The sequence below is a fragment of the Paralichthys olivaceus genome, chromosome 20 (assembly GCF_024713975.1).
Source record: "Paralichthys olivaceus isolate ysfri-2021 chromosome 20, ASM2471397v2, whole genome shotgun sequence".
In the NCBI taxonomy this organism is placed as follows: Eukaryota; Metazoa; Chordata; class Actinopteri; order Pleuronectiformes; family Paralichthyidae; genus Paralichthys; species Paralichthys olivaceus.
The window spans coordinates 13,572,337-13,593,262 of NC_091112.1; the positions used below are offsets into that span (position 1 = coordinate 13,572,337).

At 40.0% G+C, this 20,926-nt stretch overlaps 1 protein-coding gene across 1 annotated transcript; it reads right to left on the reverse strand.

Annotated features, from left to right (window-relative positions):
- Positions 1-14,985: 14,985 nt before the first annotated feature.
- Positions 14,986-18,406, reverse strand: LOC109631585 (homeodomain-interacting protein kinase 2-like). Its single transcript, XM_020090432.2, has 8 exons — positions 18,099-18,406; positions 17,755-17,946; positions 17,465-17,646; positions 16,485-16,608; positions 16,267-16,380; positions 16,065-16,151; positions 15,770-15,948; positions 14,986-15,604 (listed from the first exon to the last, which is right to left on the reverse strand). Exons 1-8 carry the CDS (start codon positions 18,312-18,314, stop codon positions 15,073-15,075), a joined length of 1,626 nt encoding a protein of 541 aa, XP_019945991.2. The 5' UTR covers positions 18,315-18,406; the 3' UTR covers positions 14,986-15,072.
- Between the last annotated feature and the right edge of the window lie 2,520 nt (positions 18,407-20,926).

Genomic DNA, 20,926 nt, shown 5'->3' on the forward strand with positions numbered 1-20,926 from the left:
CATAGTAGCTAAATATTGTCTACCTGACTGTAAATTGTACTTAAATCAGGAAAATGCAAAATGACTGAGAGTAAAGTCGTATGTCCCAAGCAAAAAATCTGTTCAAAATTCATGCGGAAGACATTTGAATAATAATAAATATAATTATATTGCAGTGTGATGCTTGTGAGAAAAATACATACAAAGCTAATTAGTTGGGCAAGCTAACGTTTTTGCATTATATGTTAGAGCAATCAAAGATAATGATAAATCCAGTCTTTATGATCTGTCTATCCATATAAACATACACACACACACACACAAACTCACACACACACACACACACACGATATGTATATTAGTTACTGAACACTTCTGGGAATGGCCGTGTGCTGGGCAAATACTCTTGATTATAAGGGAGTGGAAAAGGTCAGGCCATTTGTCACCCACATACCTGGTCATTACGGCAGCACCAGTGGAAACTGTGACAAATGAACCTTTCTCACTTTAATAGACTTGGCATTCTGGTATTCTGAACGCACTCGGGAATCACCAAGCCACATTCATTCACTGCAGCGAGCCGGATCACTGGTAATCTCTTCAGCCAAGAACCAGATAGAGTTAACAAACACCTGCTCAGAAGACGGGATATGTAACGGAGGAGGACGTGGGTGGAAACGGATGAATGAGCGAGCGTTGTGATGTTATGCAACCTTGTTAAAGACACTTTGTGGAAGTAGAGCGTGGGAAGATCCTATACTCCCCTCCTCTGTTTCTGTGTCTTCTTGTCTTAAATGTCCATTGTTGTGTGATTTCGTGCATGTTACTCTGAGTACTGTTGTGTGGGCATCTGGGGATAAGCATGTCTAATGCTTTTCATGCTGCAGAACCACAGAACCCACCTTCACCTAGAAATATTTGAAAATAAAATTAGGCTACTGTAATTTTGGCTACAACTCAAGCTGTTTGCACAATGGGAGTGTTATCAATGAGGGGAGAGAGGAAAGCGGCTCCTCCCGGGACCTTGCATTTTCCCATTGACAGCACACTTTGCTCTCTGGCCGAGCCCCAAACACAAGAGCGAGCCCCCAGTGGCAGTAATTACTGCACCACTCAACCGAAATGACAAATGAACAAATGTCACCATACCACGGCCTGCTCGCTCCCTCTTCGGCTCACAAACACACACACACAGACACACACACACACACAGACACACACACACATTAGAATCCAGAAACCGTCTTTCCCTCTCTTATCCACACACTCGAATAATGAAAGTTTTACTGCAGGAAGACAATCAAACAGAGCAGGTGATGGCTGTGACAGGTGTACACACCCCCTCTGTGGAGACAAACTAAGAGATGGCATGAAAAGGAGAGGAGAGCGAGGATGGGGGCCTGTTAGATAGCCTGTCAGAAAGCGGGCAGCTATGTCTGTAGCTGCAGTGTCGTACACCGAACGCTAATTACATTGATGAATGGCGTTGGCTGCGCGTCCCTCTACCAACGATTTACGGCCTCTGTGACCCTAACTACCACCATACGTGAAGGACAAAGCATGCAGGATGCAGAGAAAAAGAGGGAGAGGAGGGAGAGATAAGCTCCTTCTCTGAAAACCAAAAGATTTGATGCTTGTTGACATTAGAGTCTGTGTGATCACCATTTCATGGCGCTTACAGCACTAATTGAATCTGCCCCTCCACTGTGCACTGTACCCTCTTTACAGCTGGCAGGACCACCATCATGACACTTTTCTGGTCCGACCTCACATTTAAAACATGACTCACTTAAACACACACTGACTTACACACAGAAGATGGAACACACTTGCACGGCTTCATTCCCAGTGTGTGTTGTGTGTGTCACATAGGCAGAACGAGGAAAGAGAGAATATAGAGAATACTAAAAATAAGCAAAAGACTAACATGTGTATGTGTTTGCACGGTTCTCTGTGTGCGTGCTCGCGTTTTTGTGCGGTAGAGTGAGAGCAGGGCTGCCCTGTGATTGATTCTCCCTCCGTTTCCCATTGTACGCATCATCAAAGGGAGACATGGTGATCTTGAATACAATTAGGAAGGCTCAGCCCTGACACTACGGTAATAAAACAGACCTGGGAGAAGGAATGAGGACGTCAACTCTGGCTGCTGCATCTGCACTTTCATCTATTGCCCTTTTCCCATCCTTTTCTGTTGATGCGATGGATGTGTGTACAAAGTGGGTTGGATGACAGGTCGAACTTTTCAGGCCGGAGTCTTCTTGCATCATCTCTGTGCAATACCACTAAAACACGAAGGGTCAGAAATCAAACATTCCGAATGGTTTGCTTTTTGCAAGTTTTGTGAAAGCCATTAAAGTTTATTATATTAATATTAATCTATTATATGTAATTATATATTTAATTATAGCTACGAGCTATTCTTATAATTGAGCAGCTATTAAATATGCAGTAATTTTGGAGACGGGTTATGACAGCTCGTTGAAACATGGCAGTTTAGGTGATATAAAAAATGTGTCATTGTAATAAGGAACTCAAAAAAATGGTGATCCATCTCAGCCCAACATGGGACAGCCTAAAGAAATAAAAGTGACAGTACAGTAATAACACTTTACATGTGAAGAGGAGATTTCACTGCTGGATTCCTTATCTGCGGAAAATCTTTCAATGATATGTATGTATTCTAAATCCTTGAAAACTTGCAAGCTACTTTTACTGTTGAACACAACAAAAGATACACAAGCGGACAAGCTGAAGTTAAAGGGTACTTGGTAAACAATTTGGTGGTCAGAGGGATAGGGTATAATTTGGTTTCTTGGCCATATTTTTGATCAAATACAAAGGGACAAAAGAGTTTGAGAAATCTTGAGATCTGAGGGGTTTCATCTTCAAGTTTTTTGTGGCAGGAATAGTATTGCAAAAATCACAGAGTAGGGTCGACCGTCTACTTCCAAAATCTATCTATGCCACAGAAACCCATTTACAGGACACATTACTGGCTTAAACAATGAGCTGCTCAGGCTTCAACACATTCCAAATAACAGCATGATTGACTTTTACTGCAAGTGAAGAGTAAAATATCACAGAGAGGATATTTAGCAAAATGATCTGCAGGAATACTAATACTAGAGTACAGCTGGCACAAGAGCATTCAGAGAAAACTATTTTTAAATCTATCAGGAGACAATCTTCTTGGCTCCACATGGCCAACATTTACATATGAAAGCTATAGTCCCCTAAAGGAAGACTAGTAAATATTGAAGCATCTATCATGATTAGAACATTTATCTGACAGAAAACAAGGCATGTTTGTTTAAGTCTAAAACTACTGGGAGGTGTAAGATGTTCAAATGAAGCCATATTTAAATTTAGAGGCTCAGAATGAAGAAAATGCCATTATTTTCAGACAAAGGCAAGAAGGTAATTCACAAACAGGGACCCAAACAATGACAAGTTACATGAAATCTGATTACTGCCAGTCACTCCGATGTCAGTTCAAGGTTCAGTGTGTGAGATTTAGGTGAAATGGTTCTATTGGCAGAAATTGAAATAATAATAATCCTAGTGATGTTCTCATTAGTGCGTTTCATCTAAATGGTGCAAATTGTTGTTTTCTTTACCCTAGAATGGGTTTGACATTTCATGTTGCAATCTGTAGGTGTTTTCCTCTTATTACATCCCCAATATTAGCATTAACCACTGTTCAGATCACTTTCTCATCACAAATCACTGCAGTATCCAGTCTGGTCTGAGGAGCGCTGCTCAGAGGTGTAATATGACCCCTTGTCTTACAAGTACAATGATGGTGAAAAATCTTGTCACGTGACCATCACCACCAACTGCTCCTAGCAAGAAACCACATTCAGCAGCAGAAAAAACTTACAGTGCATCCATTAACATGGAGGAGGCAGGATTTGCTGGCTATACTGCAGCTAGCTGCTAGGTGATGATCAAGATGCTGTGGCTTCACTTTTGGGGAGCAGACATGCAAGCCTGTTTAGGACATTCACTGGGCTGCACAAAATACCACAGACTATATAGGCAACAATGAGATGCCGATGCTACTGGGAATCATCTATAGAACCCTCAACAAAAATCCTCCTCAATATACAGGAGGACAGCCACATTAGACACCGTCTGAGATTTCACCACAGTAACAGATTCAGAAGCTCTCTCTTTCCTTTGCAGAAGAAAATCTTTCAGTGGAAAAAGAGACTGTATCTTCATTCACTGACCAAGCAAGAAATAAAGTAAATACCCCACAATCTTTGAGATGTCTTTGCCTTGTCTCTAAACTGCTCATCCAGTCGTTGCTAAAGCACAAGACAGCTAGGCCACATTGGCAAAGTATAGGACATATAAAACAGCAATAATGAATGCATTTAATTATCAACACAAATAGCCACAATTAAATCCTGAGTAATAGATTTGAACATTTAAGACACATTTAAGTTTTCAGAAAACTTGAGAGGTTGTTTCACTGTATAGGTGGACTTTGTGCAGGGTGTGGAAAGTGTGCACATAGCTGCTTACATTATGAGTTTAATAGACAAAAGGAAATGTGCACAGATGCCTCAGCGCAATGCGTTTTAATATGGGACTCTGCTTGTGACTTGTGTAGCTGCTCTGCAGTTTCTGAGAAACCCTTTCAAAGCTCTATTGTTACCATCAAATACATTCAAGCTGCTCTGCTGTAACAACTTGAATGATGACTTGTATTGTTATGAAGAGAAAAAATGAACTTCAGGCCGATATGTAGAGAGTCAAACATGTTAAAGGTTCTCAAACTGCAGACAAAAGATGAAAAACATTTCTTTGAAATTGTACAGCTTTTGTTAACTGAATGCGATATATTACCAGTGTTTCTATCCTTTAATATTTGATTGCAACACATTCAGTTAGACATGTCATGCAGTTCAGCTACGCGTTCCTTCATGCTTCTCCTCAAGGGGAGGCCTGTTGCCAGGCAACAGCCCAGAGTGTATGATTAAAACTTTGATTTCCAATCTATCACCTGAGAGACTGATGTGGCTCCTTTCCTCTGATGCTCTGCAGAGCAGCTGGGATGGACTCATGCACAGCCGCTCCACACAAGCCAAATGAATCTCGGCTGTGAAATGAAACATTTGGTTCACATAGTGTCGGGCCACTTCATCTTAAACCAACCTGACATCGAGCTACACCTTCAGAATGCCATTTTGGACTGCAGGCTAAACTTGTGGCCAACTAACTGCTTTCATTTTAACATTTATTTATTTTTTGAGGGAATTTATTTCCTGCTGCTGCACACAGCCCTTAAAAACCCTGCAGGAAACAAAATTTCGTCAGTGTGGTCTTTTGTCCATCAGCCTCGACTCCAGATAAAAGTAAGGTTGTTAGTGTGTGAAACAGATAAAAGGATGTACAAAAACCTCATTCATGTCTGCTTTGTTGAATGACGACGGCCACACAGACGGAGGTGTTACACCCAGATTTCATCATGATGACTGATTCTAATCTGTCTGAGATGCTCTCATGTTCCGGGTGCCAATTTGAAAGCGGAATGGAGGAAGAGGAAGTAGAGCATAGGTGTGCGTGTGTATGGGTATGTGTATGGGTGTGTGAGACAGAAAAAGAGAGAGCCTTTCTAGGTTCCCAGATGATGAACAGTGTCAAGGCACCTTAACAGTTTGGCTCCAGGCAGTGTAGTGATACATGAATGACATATTTATCCCTGGCAAGGCACGTCTGTCTGTGTGTGTGCGCAGTGTACAGGCGTTGAATATCTATGTGTGTGCTAGCAATGTGAGATTCAACTAAATGCTTCCCTCTGGCATCTGTGGCATCCCAATAGGTAGGAAATCTAATGTACAGGGCAAAGATGATAAGATGGTTGCGCAGAGTTGCAGGAGTGGGATGAAAAAACACAGATGAAATGTTGAGCTAAGAGGAGAAAAAAGAGGGGGGGGGTTAGAGAGAGTCACGAGTTGGAATGGAAGGAAGAAATGTGAAAGATATTTTGTAGCTTCAGGCGACAGATGAAAAAATATAGAGGCCTGAGATTGGAGTGAGGGAGGAGACACGAGGGGACTTGACAATGGCCACCACATTTAAAGCGAAGATAGGGCGAAAAAGGAAAGTGGAGGAGAGATGTTCCGAAAGATGACAAAAACAAGCATCTGTCAGTGTGACGGGCGAACCATGGCGAAAAGAAGCATTTTATGACCTCCAGGTCTTTACCCCGAGGTTAGATATAATGTGCGAGCTGTTTAGACAGCATGTGACATCTCATAAATCAACAAGCGGCTCAATCAAAGCAAACTGATATCAAAAATTTTGAGAAAATAAATATTTCACTACAATTTTCCCATTATAGCTGGACTCTACATGGCAAGTTTTTAGCAGAGTGACGCAACGAGAGAGCTACCACTCACACATTTTCTGGGATGCCTCACCCAGCAGCTATAACATGAAACAACATGGAAGTGTTTGAACAGCAGTGTAAAGGAAACCCTCACAACATAAATATCAGTCCCCCTAGACATGCCTGACTTTGTCATCAGAGCCATGAATTAGCAAAATAAATCTGCCTTCTGATCCAAATCAATGTTCTTCCCTGAGCCATACTGCATCCTTCCACCAAGTTTCATGGTGATCCTGTAATAACAACCACAATGAAAACATGGTGAAGTAATAAAACCTTCAGATTTGTTTTTTGCCTTGCAGTTCCATCCCTTGTCAATAGGGGGTACTGTAGTCCCCTCAGCATCCCCTCTTTTCCAGCATCCCAGAAACCCCCCAGAAATGAAGCCTGAAAACTACAAACAACTTTGTAAGGAACAATATTTATTCACTATTCTGAGATCAGATTAGTGAAGATAATATCAGATACTTCAGGGATTTGTCAAGACCCCTCACAAAAAAGTGTTCCTGTTTTTCACGTTCTGCAGATATGACCTGGTCACACTCCACCTGCAAGAAATATTCTATTTCTATGACCTTTAGAGATCTGAAAACATCTAAAGGCTAAAATGATCTGTTAATTCACAAGAAAGTAACACAGGGAAAACATATAAAAGGCAAGACATGTTTGTTGGAGAAATCTTCTTTCTGCTTCTCTGTGCTGTTAATCATCTTGCAATTCTAATCTATGATAGATCATATCACTGGCTAATAATTAACATTGTCATTTTATCATAGAATATTTTACTCACCTATTTTCTTACGACTTTGTTGTGTAAAATTGTAGTATTTGCAGCCTTAGTTGCAAATGTATTTTAAAATCTAAGTATTCAACTGAACAGCTAACAGTACACATCAACCAAAGAACTTTTTTATATGTAGCTTTGTTGCTAGGCGACAACTGTCATGGCTGGAAAGCTGGTAACGCAATTAGAAGACCAGACTGTCTCATTTTGGTTGGGCCGACACTGTGAATGCTGCTGTTGGAGGATGCAGTCGACATCTGCTGCGTAGACCAGATCCTCTGCTGAATTGAGACATAGCATTTCAAAGATGGTACGTGTTGTCACCATAGAAACCAAGCAGCCGGCCTCACAAAGCAGGATTACTCTGTTACCTGTGTGACTTTGCAAAATACTACCCACAACTTTTTCAAAGCTGAAACACAGGCTCAAGTAAAAAAAAAACTAACACTGCGTTGGAAGAAAGATTGAGTCATATTTTCATTCTTTTAAAGAAAACCTGGAAAATTATGAAATGGTGGTTAGGTCAGTGTGGGCTGTTCAAAAAACAACTGACATTCTGCTTAGTCAGACTGATGACGGCTTTGACCTTGAGAGACAGTATCTGACCAAAAAGTTTTTTCTCCCTTAACAGCTGCACATTGATCTGTCCGACACACAGGGCTGCAAATATAAGTGTGTTGTTTGCTCTTGTGGAACTGAACAATACTCACATTTTACAGGGCTGTAAAATTTATAGATTTTATTTCTGCATGACAACATTTTACACTTTTTGAGTGAATATCCCTTATGAAATCATGCAGGTGTAACCAAAAACTTCTAGAAATCCATAGCACAATATCTGAAGAGGTTTTAGTTGGGACTGGTTAAAGGTCCAGTGTGTAAGATTTAGGTGAAAGGGATCTTTTGGCAGAAATTTAATATAAAATAATACTAGTGATGTTTTCTCTAGTGTGTTTCATCTAAATTGTACAAATTGTTGTTTTCTTAAAATGTTTTTTAAAGTTGCCTTGAGTGGACAAACTTGACACCTTTTGAGTTTTTGTAACAACTGAAGGCTACCACAGGTTCTCTGGTGGAGGGTATTCAGATGCAACATACAACTTCACTGCCAGATGTCACTAAATTCTACACTCTGAATCTTTATATTGAGAGAAGAAGAAGAGTAGGTGGTGGTATGCACCCTGGGGCTGTTTGATAAGCAGCTTTACCCAAATTATAATAATCATCATATACTAAAACAAAACTTATCGTGACACATCAGAGGTAAAACGTAACTTATGTATGTTGCTCTTCGATGTGGGTTTAATTTTCATATGAATCTATGTTGTTAGCATGACGTAGCATGTTCCTCAGTCCTGATGTAGAGTTTGTATGTTTTGTTGATATGCAATTTCGTTGGTGTTTGGTTTAGGTGAAAATGGTTGTTGTGGGAGTTTGAGGAGGCATAGCGTTTCCACATTGACAATACATTACTTGTCATGTTGTAGTTATTTATTTAGTTATATAGTCACAACATGTTGGATGACTTTTTTTTCTGTTGGATTATACATTTAAACCTTTGATTATTTTAGTGTCTATCAATGATACAATGATGAAGCTACGCATGAATTCAGTTTGACGCTTTAGTTTTTATCCAAACATTTTCCCCTTGACGTCTCCTGCCGGGTTGCTGACGGCATTGACAGGCGATGTTAACTCACCTAAACACTAGCAGTTTCATCTTTAGCTGCACAAGCTCCTGCAATGGTCATGCAGTTCTCGGCAGGCAGGCAGAACTTGGCAGATCCCTGACTCTGGAGCTGAGAAGATCAGCCAATGGGAATGACATGCACCCCCTGATGAGGTAATAGCAACTATTACTCCTCAGAGGAGGAGCAAATGTGAACATTTCCACACTTTGCCAGCCAAACAGTGGTCTCCTTCACTCACTTACAGACATTTGCATTTTTAGAGTTGATTACCACTGTTGTGTTGCAGCCAAAAAACATTATTCACAGCAGTACAAGGACCCCATTCTGATTCCAGCTGTAATATATTCCCCTTCATCCACAAGGCATTCTGATCACTGAGGTCAAAGGTTGAGTGTGTGGGTGGTCATAAATATACATTTGCTTGCTTCATCTTAACATCAGGGGCCTTTAGTAAAAATGTGTTTCATGTAAGACCAGCTTAAAGACTTTGATACATCAGATAAACTCCCTCTCTTTGTAGCTGGCAGTCAAGTGAGCAGCCATGTTATCATCCTCTAAGAAACAACTTTATTATATTTATTATTTTGTGCACCTGAAAACTTCCCTTATATGATTTAGAGTCATTGTTTTCCTTATTTGGCGACTCATTGGCAACTTACTTTAACTAATAACAGAAGGATGTCATGTTGCCAGACTAAAATAGAAAAATATCCTTGGAAAGCACAGCAGTTGGTCGTAGTGTTTCTTTACGTGCAGTGAAGTATATAAAGAGAGACTGATGCCTAGCAATAATTTAATGAGGATAGTAAAATACTGCTAGATTAACTTTATACCACTATAATTAAACTGATGAGGATAGTATAATTAAACGTGACTTTAACCAGTGTCTTTGACATCGTATTTCTTCACCCAATAACATGACAGCTCAAAAAGTGAAGCCAAAATATCTTGATTAGCACCCCGCTCGCTGTTTTCAATAAACCCTGCCTCCTCCACGGTAGCAGATGGGACATTGGATATTTGAGGCTATAAAATGGGGTGGGGTGCAACTTCAAGTTTGACAGTTAGAAAGTAAAATCATTGTTACTCTGAGGTAGGACATGATTTTCGTGATTGCGGTTAACATTTCCATGGTAACAGTGCGCTCCACCAATTAGAGATGTCGCTATTAGAAACAAGGATTGTGGGAAGAGTTGTTCTTCTACTTGAAATTCACAAGTAAAACATTTTTCTTTCTCAAAAGGCAGTTGATATCATAAAGACTTCTACAGAAACATGTGACATTGTTTCACAAAACTATTTTGGCTGATATTTAAAATCTCTGTTCAGAAAATGGATGGGACTTTTACTCCTGGAATCAAACTGTTGAGCTCTACATCATACATCATCACTTCTTATTCCTTGATGTTTTGTTTCTGAGGTTTAAAGTTACAGTGTGTAGAATTTTGTGATATCTAGTGTTGAAATTGCATGTTGCAGCTGAACACCCCTCCCCACACCCTCTCCTTCCAAACATGAAAAAGAACCTGTGGCAGCCTTCAATTTTATAAAAACTCAAAAGTTGTTTAGTTTGTGCAGTCTGGACTAATGTAAAAAAACATGGCGGCCTCCGTAGAGAGGGTCCCCTCGATGTCTATATAAAGTATTTAAATATAAAGGGACTTTTCTGGGGTAAAGAAAACTACAATTCATACAATTTAGATGAAATGAACTAGTGAAAACATCATGAGGATTATTCTACATTCAACTTCTGCCAATAGATCCCTTTCACCTAAATCTTACACACTGGACCTTTAATAAAAATATAAAAAGTCATGGTAAGGCGAGAGCTGCCTCACACTGGTCTCAAAATAGATGACATACAACAACAAAGTTGGTGTTTGCTGCTGTGAGAGTGCAGTAAGCCTGGTACAGAGATAAAGAATGATAGAGGGTTTTACAAACCTGTCTACTAGGAACACAGAGGGACGGCTTTCACTCTTGGTCAATCCCTGCATGCGGGGAAAAATCCCTGTGTCTTGAGGCCTTTGCTCAACATTGGTGCAACCACAGCAGTGCTGTTGAAAAAGATTTACAAAGCAAGTGGTGAAAAGGTGTTGATCCATGTGTAGAAAGGCCAAGAAATAAATTTGTGCCGTTTCTCCTTGTATCTACCCCTTCTGCAGACCTGTTGCTTAATAACATTAAGGAATAATAATGATGAAACATGCCTTTACTTTTGAGCATGGCTCGGGTAGAGTGATGGGGTGTTTTCTCACACTTGTTCAGTATTTGAGTGGATGTGCTACTGCTGCTTCATTTATTCCAGGTCTGACCGCTGGCAGAGTATGATTGAAGTGGAGTGACTAATAGTTTGATTTTACAAATACTTGAGGAGCTGAACAAAGCACCATGTCCAGCGGACGTTGCACCCTCTGGGATTGGTGTTTATGTGACCGGGCCCCGTCAGAAGCAGCTGGCTGGGAGCTTTTTCATTATGGAGAGTGTAGTTGATTGCATTTTCTCATGCACTCTTTGTAGTGTCTAAATGGAGCCACTATGCACTCATCGCCTTGCCGCCATCTCAAGAAGCTGCTACAGATCTCAATAAATCCAGTCATTTTGGTCAAGAAATCCCAGAAAATAACGTTGTTCAGACCATCAATTATCTCTTTGACCAGATATGTCCTTGCAAAATGCCATGTTGGTCTTCGCACAGTACTCAATCTGTCATCAACATTTAGATACCTGTGCTACAGCAGAAAAGACAAACACATAATCACAGTTTAAAGGCAGTGGGGAAATAAAGTCTGTGTAGCTTGATTGATGTGGCTATGTGTAAAGAGTGTAAGGACATTAAACTGTCTCTTGAAGTTGCAATACTCAACGGAAAACCAGCTGATTAGATGAATCACAGAGTGAATTGAGAAAAAGAGAGAATGGGGACTTTAGTGGTGGTCAAAAAGTGACCAGGAATACAATCAAGCCATTTTAAAAGCAAAAGAATGAGTGGGGAATGATGGTCTACTCACCCAGTCAACATCAGAGACTTATATAAAGATGGACAACACATCTCCACTTTTGGGGCAATTACAAGACAGTTTCAGCTATCACTCTTGATAACCAGTTGAATAAGCATTAGTGTGATAAGATCTGCTTAAAATTGCATGAAACATTTTTGAAAAAAAAATCATACGATGTCGACATTGTATTTTGGTCCATGTCCCATCCATTACCATAGAGGAGATGGGATATATGGCCCATACTGCAGCCAGCCACCAGATGGCGATCAAGACTTCAAGCTTTGGCGTCACTTTGGGGCGCCTCAATGTCTTTATATAATCCTTTTATTCACTCAATGAGACTGCGAGGAATCAAAGTGATTGAAAAATTCAATCGATATTGTCCATGAGTTGTTGAAAATATAACAACTAAGGTCAAAGAGAGGCTGCATGGGGTAAAATGGCTTTTATAAAACAGAGGCGAACATGTTATTGTACATGCAAACTGCTTTTGTTTTCCACCTTTTTAAATGCTCCCTGCTACTCCTCCTTTATTACAATAACCAAAAATAAACCGTAGCTACAGGGATTTCTGGCAAATACCTTGAATCAGCTAAATTTAATTAGAAGTGTCGCAAATAACCCCTAATCTCCATAAATAAGTACATGTTTTATGGATTGCTCATTCATAATGTATCTTCTCTCCAACTCCAAAGCAGGGGGGGGGGGTTCAAGTGCTGAACAATCCTCTATTAACAATGGGGCTCATCTGATCTTGTTAATGACCCCACACAAAGCTGATTACTTCCCCCTCACACCGTTCTATTTCCGCTAAGTCATGCATTGCATCAGATGATAGGGGTCACAGGATAAAACACTGAGAAGGAAAAAAATAGGTGGAATCAAAGTTTCAGCTGTTTTTATGGTGTCAAGGACTTTAAGGGTAAAGTGTGTAGAATTTAGTAAGATCTAGTGGTGAAGTTGCATGTTGCAGCTAAACACCCCTCACCTCACCCTCCCCTTCCAAACATGAAAAAGAAACTGTGGTAGCCTTTAGTTGTCATAAAACTCAAAAGGTGTTTAGTTTGTCCAGTCTGGACTAATGTAAAAAAACATGGCGGCCTCCGTTGAGAGGACCCCCTCAATGTTAATTTTAGTATTTGAATATAAAGGGCCTTTTCTGGGGTAAAGAAAATTGCAATTCATACAATTAAGATGAAACAAACTAGTGAAACATCATGAGGATTATTCTACATTAACTTTCTGACAATAGTTCCCTTTCACCTAAATCTTACACACTGGACCTTTAAAGCTCTGTCAACGTGAACACACTCTTTGTATTTTGAAGTAGCAAAGAAGTTATATATTTATGTTTTTAGTTTTTTAATAATAATACACCAGAGACTAAAGCAAACAATAATATCTCCTCTATTTTTTATTCTAAATAGTGAATCATAAATACCTCTGTATCAAATTATGTTTGTCTGCCGTGCAGTAAACAAAAGCAGTGATACACTGAACAAGTGTCTCGCTGTGAGCTAGGTGTTGTTTACCTCAGTTCTTGGGTCAGTGTCATTCTTTAGTATTTCCATTAATGCAGAGTGAACACATATCCCAACAAAGTTGCAAACATTGGTGGTATTCGCTAATTTTAAGGTGGGAAAGTTGAGGATGGCTCAGAAACGTGTATTTGATTGAAGAACATAGTTTGTAGGATTGGTAGGAAACATACACAGAAGCTACAGGCCCATTGTGCACACAGAGAAAAACACATGGTATTATATGAATGGAAAAGTATGGAAAGGTCAATCTACCAAAATATGTGACACTGTTAAGATCCAGCTTGTACCTCCAGGAACGTTGCACTAACAGTGGATGACGGTATTGCAGCTTGACATTGGTTGCCACCCGCTAATAAACCGGTCAAAGAAGAATAAAGAGCTTCACCTCGATTTTGATTCATGTAGCTTCATTCTTGACCTCTTAAATTTGTATGACTCTTCTTACACATGACACCTGGTCATTACCTCTAATCTACCTAAAACACCAAGATAAAAAAAAAAGCTGTTTGTTTTGTTGACAATTCTTCAACTTCCATTTATAAGATTCTGATATTTACCACCAGGATTTTTCAACCTCCATACATGTCAGGCTTTATTTCGGGCCACCAGTGAATGCAGCATGGCAGTGTTGTGTGATGTTTCAATTCCTTTGGACTTTAATAATGCCACTCTATTTCTTTTTTCTCCTTCTTCTCCCCCTAAAGGTGTCTCTTAGAACTTAACAGAAGATCGCCAAGCAGAGTGACGTGTGTCTGGTAAACACAAGGAAACTGTTTCATCTGCCATGTAGCAAAGAAAGTCACGGAGAAGTAGAATTGTTTTATCAATGTAGTAACTTCACTTTTCTTACTTAAGAATAGACATAGGCAGACACAAGTAGTTTGTCCTCTCAAAGTAAAAATGTTACAAAACTGCCATAAAAATCAGCAGCGTAAGATCGCTGCTAACGAAATTACGGGACAGAGTGTTTTTGTCACTATGGCAACGTAACTGTGGAAACTCTCTTGTTAGCGGAGCTATTTTTCAATCCGGCAGTGAAGTGGGACTTGGTGGTTTGCAGTGGTGCCTCCATGTCGAGTGCTTATTACCTGACTGAATGAACAGACCCTTGCCATGTCAGAAATGTTAAAAAGAGCATAGCCTTCTGGGTCAAGGGATCTTGTGTCATCAATGAACTCATTCTACTTTCTTGTGATGGCGGACAAATCCATATTAGCAAAGGTTCAAAGGTTTTATTTGTCATCTGCACAACAGATACAGCGTACATGTTGGCAATGACAATCTTAAATCCCAGGCACCTCAAGCAACTCAACATGCAAGTGTCAGAAAATAAGAGTAACTACAAATACAAATACCATACACTAGTGCAAATGAAACAATAAGTACAAATGTCAGTACTTGTGCATGGACCTTAAGTCTGCAGCTGATGGTTTCTGGTGCTGTTGACACTTTTGAGTCTGGAAGATTTCTATAAAGATCCCCTGATGTAAGACATTTTCAGGTTTTCATTCATCATTTTGGAAAGTTAATACTAAGGACAGATTTGGTTTGCAAACCACCCAAGAAGAATCAAGATTTCATGATCATATACGGAGAAAAAATATTTATTGAGATACTGATTCACATTATCCCCTCCATTTTAGTGGTGAAAGTCTTTACCATGAACCATCTTCTTCTAATCAGGACGTACGCCGGGGTGGTGGCTGTATGAACTAACAGCAATCATACAGTCATACATCCGTCCAGTCATACATTTATCAAAAATATTGCAGTAGTGGTGGTTGTAACCAGCCGACCTGCTCCTATATGCATACTGATTGACATTATCCACTCTTTTGTAGTTGTGAGAGCCAGAGTCTTGACAAGAACCCGTCTTCATCTTATTTGAAGGATGCACGCCAGGGTAGTGGTTGTAACCAGCCGGCCTGCTCCTATATGCATACTGATTTATATCATCCACTCTGTTGTAGTAGTGAGAGCCAGAGTCTTGACCAGGACCCATCTTCTTCATATCAGAAGGTTGTACGCAGTGATGTAGGTTGGTGTGGTGGGGCTGCACAAAGTTTCTCTCCTCAACATGAGATGGACCATTCTGCTGGATGGGGTTGTTGGTTCTAAAAGAATTCTGTGACCCACTCCCTGTCTGACTGTCAGAAGGCCCAATGTTTTTCTGACATACCTTCATCATTTCAAAACACGACCAAACACTGCAAGAAAATCAAACCAGTCATCAGCCATGTTTATCATTCATGTTAGATTATTAAGATATATGACATGTTTAATGACCTGAATATGAATTGCACCCATCCACAAATATACAAGCGGAAAAGTTGTGGAAATTATTATATGTTTAAAACTTCACATTGACTTACTGGTGGCTGTGGTAGTATCCATTGGCAATGTGGATCATGCTGATGAAAGGATGCTCCAACACCTGTTGGGGTGTGATCCGTTTCATGGCCTCAAGCTTAAGCATGCCCTTCAGCATGTTCACAAACATCAGTTTATCATACGAGTCGACAGTTTTATTTGGACAACTGATGTCCCCGACCTAAAACATTAATGAAGATAAGGGTTATTTACAGGCACCTCCTGAGTAGATACAAATGTCTCTTGGACATTTTTGCATGTGTAAGCTCATGTGGAATGATCTAAAACAAAACTTACATCCAGGAGGTCATCCAGAGAAGTGAAGAAAAACTTCCTGTTCTCCTTCGGTTGGATCCCTGTGTCATAGCAGTACATTCCTGTTGTCTGTTAAGAAAGTTTTCTTGTTAGCATTAATATTCTCTGTTCAAAAACAGAGAAGGATCTTTAACAGCAAGGCAGAAATGTGAAAATAACTCATCAGGTTGTTGTGGGTACAAACTTTGAGTTTCCAGAAAGTGTTGGTGGAATCTCTCCAGAAAAACGTCCTAGTTTTCAATCCATGGTCGAGCATGGTATCAGGTAGCTGACCCTGAGTTTCCACAATGTACTTTATCTGAAAATACAACACAGCTTATAAAGTCCAAAATTTTAACATAATAATAATTTCAATAAAGCATGAAACCAGATTCTAAAAAGTAATCTTTAAATAATGTGTACTGTTTCATATTCACTCTTCCCAGGGAAGAGTAGGTTGCCGAAGTACAGCGTAGCAGCCATGCAGCCCAGAGCCCACATGTCTATGGCCTCTGTGAAGGGAAGTCCCAAAAGGACCTCTGGAGACCTGAGAGAGAGGAGCAACAACTATGATCACATAACTATTGAATTGGTTTGAAAGACATTCTAACTGTGACTTTTACAGAGTAAAATGCTTCACATTTGTGTGAATGTTATGTTGTATTTCCCTTATTCCCCATATAGCTGCATGTATTTATAAATGTTGTAATAGTTTATTATACTGTTGTGAAAATAACTTCTAATGTTATTTTATACTAATCCTTCAGTGATTACCAATGGATGATCAATATTTCCATTATTCAATTTCTGTCTTACATGGTTTTATCAATTGGTTTTCCATGCAATGAATGTTTATTGGGTCACGGAGGAGATAGAATATGCATCCTCGCCCTTTAAACATTAGGTTTCACAATTAAACAATGCAAAATCACTACTTCACCTCCAAAAGAGAATATCACAGTGTGACCAACCCAGATCCTTTGACGTTCCTGAGGCCTGGGTAATAAGTCAAAGGCTAGTCACACCATCTTTGACTTACCCTTCATCTTCACTTCTTTTACTTAACTCATCTCTCACTATCTTTTCTGCGCAATATTACATTTTTCTTTAAGCCAAATCAACAGCTGCTGATCAGAAAAATACTGGTCCAACACCAACCAATCAAAAATATGCCAACTCCAAGCCTTCACCATCAGTGTGAGATCGAGCGACTGAGAAGACAGTCCAGAGAAGAGCCCTCAAAGGTGTGGCCCCTGGCAGAACTCCCTGCGTATGGAGCATTATTCTTATCTTTATTCAAGAGCCTGGTTTTTAAGTTTGAGAGCATGACTTGTTGAATTCAGCCCAACTTTTCCAACAACTAGTACATCACCAAGAGATATGTTGTGGATCCAGGTACTCACCTGAATGGAATGCTCTGAACACAAGAGCCCAACTTGGCAGCTGACACGTCACGGGCCAGGCCGAAGTCGATCACTTTCACTCTGAAGGGCTCCCGTTGCTGATCAACCAACATCACATTGTCTAACTTGAGGTCTGTATGCATAATCCTGGCATCCTTCAAGTGATTGAGTGCACTGGCGATCTGAAATGTGATATACAAACATTGATATAATTAAAATGCCAACAGCGTTTCACCAGTATATATTTTTACATTGTTTGTTAATGCGGAGAAGAAAGCAGTAGGACACACCTGATGGACAATGGGTCTGATCTCTTTCAGAGGGAGAGGACTGTACTTTCTTTCTTTCATGAAATCATGAAGACTTTTGTCCAGGTGCTCGAACTCCAGGCAAATGTGTTCTTTATCAATGAAAGAACTGTACCACTTAACCAAGTTGCATTTGTCTGGGTCTAGTGATATCATTTTCTTCAGAACAGCCACCTGCAGATACATGACGGGTCAATGACATATTTTATATAAATACATGTAAACTTAAACAAGCCAGTACAAAGGTATAAGTATTTCTCCAAATAAAGAACAACTTTATAAAGCATTTTTTTAAAGATGGTATAACACTCAGACTTGTTTCCTACCTCTTGTTTCGCTATTTCCACATGATTTTTCTTAATCATTTTGATGGCCACAGTCTTACTGTCCTCCATCCTTGTGCATTTTGCAACTTTTCCAAACGTGCCCCGCCCCAGGACACACTCCACCGAGTATTTAGAGTACCTGGAGGAGAGAATGTCTCCTGTGACCAATTGTGCATCTTCGATAGGTTGCTTGAATGTCATTTTGGAAGTCATCATTGGATGAAAAATATTTACTAAAATAAATCTCTTCTTCTTCTCAGGTTATTGTTGGGTGGCAAACAATCTCAAGGTGCATCCACTGGATCTGCCTCTTCTTTGAACCATATATATTATTTGCTATGATCTGTGACAACATTCTAAAGTTGGAAGATCAAAGTAATAGTTCTAAGTGATGTAATACTGAAATGGATGGCTCTAATGTGCATTGATGTTGGTTGCCACAGGCCAACAAACTGCACAGTGATGAAAGCGACGCAGCTAATTGTTGCCACATAAACACATTTAAAGTAACTCTGAGGTCCTGAAAAATATTTCCTCCATTTCTCTTCCATTCTATTCCATTCTTCTCCCTCAGATTTTCGCTCATTGCTGTTAAAATGCCTGAGAGAGGTGTTTGCGTGGCAGAGTAAAATTAGATGTTGATGATTTGATGACCGGCTTCTGCGTACTAATGGGTGTATGTCAGTCAGAATTTAGTTGGGCCGAATTAGCATGTCATCCCATGGGCTCATGGGAGTGATGTCACAGAAACTGCAAACTGATTAGAGGAGTGAAATTCACAGAATGCGACGATGTACATAAAGAGAATTATCGGTGAGCAGTAACTACAGGCAACTTTACAGGAAACCCAAGAGGGGATCCTCACCGCAGCACTCAAGTCGATCTTTGCATTGCCCTCACATGGGGATAAACCATTACGCAGTACATTGGAGCACAATCAGATTGCACATGAGCTGCATTTTCCCAGCAGCTCATGAGTATTTCAAAAAAGAAAAAAGGACTGCGGGGCATGTTCTACTGTCATCATCATTATCAGTCAGCAGCAGCAAAAAAGTGACAACTGAGTGAAGTTCTGGAGGCGTACTTTTATACTGTCACAATACACAAAACATTAAATTATGAACTACAAAGAGGCCCAAGAAGTTTTTGTGACTGTAAAGTTGAGATCAGTGGTGCATTATTTAGTAAATGGCTTAGATTTAAAGTTTTTAAATCAAATATTTTGTACCCTGCTGTTTTCTTTAAAAAGAAAAGCATTTGCTCAAATAAACAGTATGAGCTGTAAAAGACCAACTATAATTACAATATAATATCAACAGATATCTTCTATCTATATGATTTACACCAAATGGAACAATAAAATAATTCAATGAGCTTCAACACGTCACTTTACACTGTGTTGGTCAATTGTACAACTCCAAATCCATTGATACACAATGATTTGATTTAGATTCTTCCATTATGGTTGATTCATACAGGTCTGTGTAGGCAATAAATCATTTATGTAATCTGTATTTCCTATCATCAAGGACTCCCACCATAATTGCACATCCTGGCATAAACACACAATGATACAATAGCCTCATTTATTTCATTAAGAAACTACCATGTTAACCTATATCCAGTCAGGAAGAGTATGTCCTGATTTACCCATTTGTAGCAAATGGGGATACAAAGAATAGAGCCTAATGATTTGGCGTTAGGCTCTATTCTTTGGATGTACCCTGGATTACCCGAGCAGCGTGCTAAGATAAAACAGGGAACATGTGCAGAACCCCCTGTTGGGTGTAGCAGGCAATGTGCCTTTCTTTAGGTTGAATATCGTTTACCAAGACCGTGTTTGGACTCGACAAAAAGGTGGAGGCTGGGGTGGTGGAGGCAAGTTGCCGGCAGCAGGCGTGGGTGGCAGTGTAGGTGAGCAGGAATCATGGAGGATGAGGTCGTATTTAAAGGGGCCGCTTTGGTGAGAGAATGAGCTGTGATTGGTGGGTGGCTGACGAGCACCTGTGACCTATCGGTAGCTGACAGCTGAGCATATGACTCCGTGTCCTGCATGAACTAACGCAAAGCTTCATTATCTGTAAATTCTGCTCCTCATTGGCTATACAACTACGTCAATGGCTTGGTGCTATTACAAACAGGATGAGATCCTTCCTCTCAACACAGACTTACTGACTATTGAACCCTGTGCACAGGACATCAAGCTACTAAGTGGTCAAACAGGGTGTCAGTATTGGGCCGGACAAATAAAGAATTTTAGCATTGTCGACTTCATTGCAAGAAAGTTCCCACTCTGAGACTGTGTGGATTTTGTGGACTCCAAATTGCCCAGAGGTGTGAAAGGTTGTTTATGTGTATGTTGGCCCTATATACGCTCGCAACCTGTCCAGTGTGTACACAGCCTCTCGCTCAATATTCTCTGGGATTGGCTCCATCTCCCCCTGTGACCCTCAAAGGATAAATAGAATAGATAATGGATGGAAACATAAGGATGTTTCTTTTCATCAAACTGCCCATCAAATTTTATACATAAAAAATCCTACAGCTGATGCATTACTAAGGTCTTCACAAGCCAAGGATGTTTGAATCAATAATTATATTTAAAATGGAGGTGCAACGTCCTTGTGTTTAGGTCATTGTGCAAGTTGTTGACCTCGAACTCATAAAGGATACGTTGCTCGTATGTTGTATGGAGGAATAGGAAACACTGGTCATATACAACACTGCTAATTACCCTCAGATCTAAACTGTGCATGTTTAGCTGATGGATTCTGACTTTTAAACACCGGGAAAAAAACTGTGTTCAATAAATTTCCCACGATTGAAAG

Coding starts and splice junctions, on each gene's coding strand:
- LOC109631585 (XM_020090432.2), bottom strand. CDS start 18,314: ATGATGACTTCCAAAATGACATTCAAGCAACCTATCGAAGATGCACAA. Junction 16,609..17,464: donor GTTCAGAGCATTCCATTCAG/GTGAGTACCTGG, acceptor CCTCTCTCTCAG/GTCTCCAGAGGTCCTTTTGG. Junction 15,605..15,769: donor GGATACTACCACAGCCACCA/GTAAGTCAATGT, acceptor ATTTTCTTGCAG/TGTTTGGTCGTGTTTTGAAA.